The 4608-nt window shown below is 45.4% G+C and overlaps 1 protein-coding gene across 3 annotated transcripts; it reads left to right on the top strand.

Moving 5' to 3' along the window:
• The first annotated feature begins 209 nt into the window (after positions 1-209).
• On the top strand, positions 210-4340 carry LOC124686418 (EH domain-containing protein 1-like). Of its 3 annotated transcripts, none has more exons than XM_047220368.1 (16): positions 210-297; positions 411-490; positions 587-655; positions 785-842; positions 969-1021; positions 1125-1167; positions 1237-1298; positions 1494-1607; positions 1777-1879; positions 1999-2048; positions 2697-2825; positions 2910-3161; positions 3261-3340; positions 3547-3673; positions 3755-3898; positions 4073-4340. In XM_047220368.1, the coding sequence occupies exons 1-16, from the start codon at positions 210-212 to the stop codon at positions 4256-4258; spliced, it is 1638 nt and encodes a 545-aa protein (XP_047076324.1). In that variant the 3' UTR covers positions 4259-4340. The 3 variants fall into 3 exon arrangements, with proteins under 3 accessions (XP_047076324.1, XP_047076323.1, XP_047076322.1); XM_047220367.1 differs by having other exon boundaries at positions 1488-1607; XM_047220366.1 differs by having other exon boundaries at positions 1125-1197; positions 1488-1607.
• The last annotated feature ends 268 nt before the right edge of the window (positions 4341-4608 follow it).

The raw sequence follows: 4608 nt of genomic DNA, 5'->3' as shown, positions 1-4608 counted from the left end.
AACTGAAAATATTCACGGGGGCGCGTGCTCGGGTAGGGCAGGGTGGGGGTTGGGTCCCCCGATTTCAAATGCCTCCCCATTCCACCACGCTGACAGGGGGACGACTCAGACGACACGCAGCCAAGCCGCAGCAGCCGCATCCAGCAAGGTTTCCGTTTGGCCCCTCCTGCTGCCGCTGCTGCTCCCGCCCGCCGCCGCCGCCGCCGCGGATGGAGATCGCGCGGTCCGCCGCCGCCGTGGGCTGCTCCAAGGAGCAGCAGAGGATCTACGCCGACTGGTTCGCGCTCGCCGACCCAGGTACCTCGTCTCTACTCTCTCCACCCTCGACCCCGCCCCCAAAATCCGAGGACTCTGACGGAGGCCCGCCGCTGCTTCTCCGGCGCTTGATTCCCTCGCTTTCCCTCCCGCAGATGGGGACGGCCGCGTCACGGGCGCCGACGCCACCAAGTTCTTCGCCATGTCGGGCCTCGCCCGCGCCGACCTCAAGCAGGTGAGCGACCCGCCCCGCCCTGCTGCTACCTCAACTTCACCGCCGCTGAAATCTGAATGTGCTCTAACTAACCAACCCTCTACCAATCGATCCAAGGTTTGGGCGATTGCTGACTCCAAGCGGCAGGGGTTCCTCGGGTTCGGCGAGTTCGCGGCCGCGATGCAGGTTTGCCAACTCCCCCCCTCTCCGTTAATTTAGGCGCGGCATAGTTAACTTACTTCCCCAATCTACGCTGCTCGTAATCGAAGATGTTAGCGGTGATATGTTGACGGTTTCGTGTGTTGCGATCTGCAGCTCGTGTCGCTGGCGCAAGCGGGGAACGAGGTCACCCAGGACAGCCTCAAGCGCGAAGGTTGTTGTTGTTACCTTGTTTATGTACGATGCGCCAATGTGGGCTGTGTACTGGGCTTGATCTGTTTCTCGTCTTCTTATTCTCCTGCGACTTTATCTGTATGTGATGTGTGCTGTTTTCTTGCAGACCTGGCTAGCTTCGACCCGCCTGTGATGAAAGGGCTTGATGAATTACTTTCTGTAAGTCTTCATTTTGACCTGCAGCTTGTTAGTTTGTCATTTGCAAACACTTACTATCTCAGACACTAAAATGATGCTTTGCAATGGATATTTCCTCTTCTAGAGATCAATGGCAATTGTGAATGCAGTCCGACCAGAAAAGAATGGTAATCTATATGCGCGTACCTTCACCAGTGGTGAATCATGTATAATGCTAATGATTTCTGTTGTGCCAGGCACCTCTCAGGTTCAAGCACCTGCTACCAACAATTGGTTCAGCTCAAAGTCAGCAAAGAAGGTATTTCAATCATGTGTGATTTTTCATTTTTACTAATTATTAGGTCATTACATTGCATCTTAATTTGCTCTTTTGGGGATCTGAGTAAACTCCTGTAATTTATTGAGTCAGAGAAGTTGTCTTTCCCAATCGGAGCATGCATTTACAACAACTTGATGATTGCTTGTATCTTTGTTTGGTGCTTTGCAGATGCAGACGCCTCTGACAGCTGTTACTTCTGTAATTGATGGCTTGAAAAGACTATACATCGAAAAACTCAAGCCTTTAGAGGTTGCATGCCGGTTCAACGATTTTGCCTCTCCATTACTGGTATATAATTCTCTTCATAGCATAGTTTCCCTCTAAGTTAGAGATGACAATGGTCTCTCCGCCGGATAATTTTCTTATGGTCCCTTCAAGTTAGAGATGATCTCATCTGGATTATTTTCTTTTGCCATTACTTTGACACCATTGCATTTGCGCTTCTTTTTTTTTTCAGACGAATAGCGACTTTGATGCAAAACCAACAGTTATGCTCTTGGGTCAATATTCTACAGGGAAAACAACATTTATCAAGCATCTTCTGAAAACAAGTTATCCAGGTTTGGGGCTTTATTCAATACAGAAGACCTAAGTTTCAGTGGTAGCCACACCATCTCTTTTGGTGGTACATTTCTCTATAGCATCAGTCCATAACTTCAGTTGCCCATTGCAATTTCAGGAGCTCATGTCGGACCAGAACCAACTACTGACAGATTTATAGTTGTCATGGTAAGTGCTGCATGAATAATGGATCTACATGCAGCAGAGATAAGGGCGTTGCCAGATAGTTATTACTTGATCTTATTTACATGAAGTGCTAAAAGTTGTTCTTCGTTTGCTGAATTATATTGTTGATTGGAAAACAATAGTTCCTTCCTCTGTAAGATATGAGAATGTCAAACATTGTACAGGGTTACTTCTAAGTTGCAGGATTAAGATATGAACAACTGATACTAGAGTATGTTCTATCCAGTTTCATCAGTTTTGTAGCATGACTTGGGGGTTTAATAACTGCTTCTGTTTCTTTCAGCAAAAGCATAAGCTGATGGCGGCGGGTAATAAACCTGCAATGTAGTAATAACCCAGGAGTTTGAGAAATAGTCTTGTATCATGATGGCATTGTGTGCTTAGTTTGCTGAAATACATTGGGGCACAGAAAATAACTGCTGTTCTATTGACCCCACTCGCCATTGCACTATAACTCTATAGAAAAGTCCTTTATTGGCTAAAATTGAATCCACAATATTTCTCGATGCATTGTTAAAACGATATTTTCTGCTGACATTAAATCTAGTCAGTTTGCATTCCCTTTTGGCCGCTATTGTTAATGTACTTGTAGATTTATGCCATTGATATCTCATTTTTTTCCCACATCAGTCAGGACCTGATGAAAGGACTGTTCCTGGCAACACAATTGCTGTCCAAGCCGATATGCCTTTCAATGGTCTTAATACATTTGGGGGCGCATTTCTATCAAAGTTTGAATGCTCTCAGATGCCACATCCTGTAAGCTTTTTGGTCAAGTTACTGATGCAAGTGATACATTAATTATAGAATAGAAACTGATAGCTGTCTTATTATTTTCTGAAGCTACTAGAACATATCACCTTGGTCGACACTCCTGGTGTTCTTTCGGGTGAAAAGCAAAGGACCCAGCGTAGCTATGATTTCACTGGTGTGACTTCATGGTTTGCTGCTAAGTGTGACCTTATTCTTCTACTGTTTGATCCTCACAAGCTTGATATCAGTGATGAGTTCAAGCGTGTCATTTCATCTTTACGTGGGAATGAGGACAAGATACGTGTGGTGCTGAACAAGGCAGACCAAGTAGACACCCAGCAGGTATATGTTCTATTGCAAACTATTTGTATGCTCCTGTTATTTTGCCGTTCATGTACACTTGATTGTATGAATCAAAACTCCCCCTTACTCATGCTGCAGCTTATGAGAGTGTATGGTGCGCTGATGTGGTCCCTTGGGAAAGTTCTAAACACACCTGAGGTTATGCGTGTGTACATTGGGTAATACTTGTCTTCTATTCTTAATCACTCTTTTCTATGTAGTAATCTTACTTCTATAGACTGAAGGTTGTACAGCTCTAGCACACCAACAATAAATATAGTATATGTTAAATATTTTTTAAGATCTAAATACTGTGTGAATCCAGCACCGGTTGGTCTTGTTCTTTACTATAACCTGAAACTCACTTCCAAACTAATGTTTGTAGGTCGTTCAATGACAAGCCTGTGAACGAATCAGCTGTTGGACCAATTGGAAAGGACCTGTTTGAGAAAGAACAAGAGGATCTCCTCGCTGACCTAGTAGACATACCTAAGAAAGCTTGTGATCGTCGGGTGAGTTATCATGCACCATATGTCTGAATTCCTTTGTGAAACACAGAGTTTCAATATGAATGACGCCATTTCAATGTGTAGGTCAATGAGTTTGTTAAGCGTGCTAGAGCTGCAAAGATCCATGCCCTCATAATGGGCCATCTTAAGAAGGAGATGCCTGCAATGATGGGGAAAGCCAAGGCTCAACAGCGGCTCATCGACAACTTACAAGACGAATTTGCAAAGGTACTTGCCATGGATCCACTCGGTAGAATGTAATTCTATCGCGAAGTTGAATCAAATGGACTCGTGATACATGGTCTTGTTGTGCTCGCATCCGAATTCAAACTGTTTCTGTTCTTCTCCCCCTTTCCGTGCAATGAGGTCGCTCTGATGATGCTGTAAATCTTGTGGAAACAGGTCCAGAGGGAGTACCATCTTCCAGCCGGCGATTTCCCCGACGTTGAGCACTTCAAAGAGGTGCTGGCCACGTACAGCATCGACAAGTTCGAGAAGATCAAACCGAAGATGATCCAGGCCGTGGACGACATGCTTGCCCATGACATCCCGGAGCTCCTCAAGAACTTCAGCAACCCTTACCAGTGATCCTGCTGCTGACCTCTCGTCAGCTATGTATGTGTTGTTGTTCCCTGCCAAAACTGATGATGAAAGTAGGCAAGCCGGAGAGTCTGAGCGATCCATGTACTCATGTATGCTCTTCCTGCCAAAACAGATCACATTGTTGAGAGATGCATTGCTGCTGGCTGTTTCTTTTCGCCTTCTCTTGTTTATTGCTGTGGAATATGCGCCTTCTTGACTGTTTGTTGTAGTAGATATACTTGCGGAGAGGATATAAAATGAAGGAGGTACTCCCTCTGGTCGGATTAAATTGACGTAGAGCAGAGCCAAACTTGGCTCATCCCGTGCATAAACCCGCGTCAATTGAAGAGGACCGG

This window comes from Lolium rigidum, chromosome 2 (genome assembly GCF_022539505.1).
Source record: "Lolium rigidum isolate FL_2022 chromosome 2, APGP_CSIRO_Lrig_0.1, whole genome shotgun sequence".
In the NCBI taxonomy this organism is placed as follows: domain Eukaryota; kingdom Viridiplantae; phylum Streptophyta; class Magnoliopsida; order Poales; family Poaceae; genus Lolium; species Lolium rigidum.
Note: the sequence above shows the minus strand (reverse complement) of the source record. Positions and strands in the feature narration are given on the sequence as shown.

Excerpts from the sequence above, each read along its gene's own strand:
- LOC124686418 (XM_047220366.1), top strand. The coding sequence starts at position 210 with ATGGAGATCGCGCGGTCCGCCGCCGCCGTGGGCTGCTCCAAGGAGCAG. Across the intron at positions 656-784 it reads AGTTCGCGGCCGCGATGCAG|CTCGTGTCGCTGGCGCAAGC; the intron begins GTTTGCCAACTC and ends TGCGATCTGCAG. Across the intron at positions 1,198-1,236 it reads TGCGCGTACCTTCACCAGTG|GCACCTCTCAGGTTCAAGCA; the intron begins GTGAATCATGTA and ends CTGTTGTGCCAG.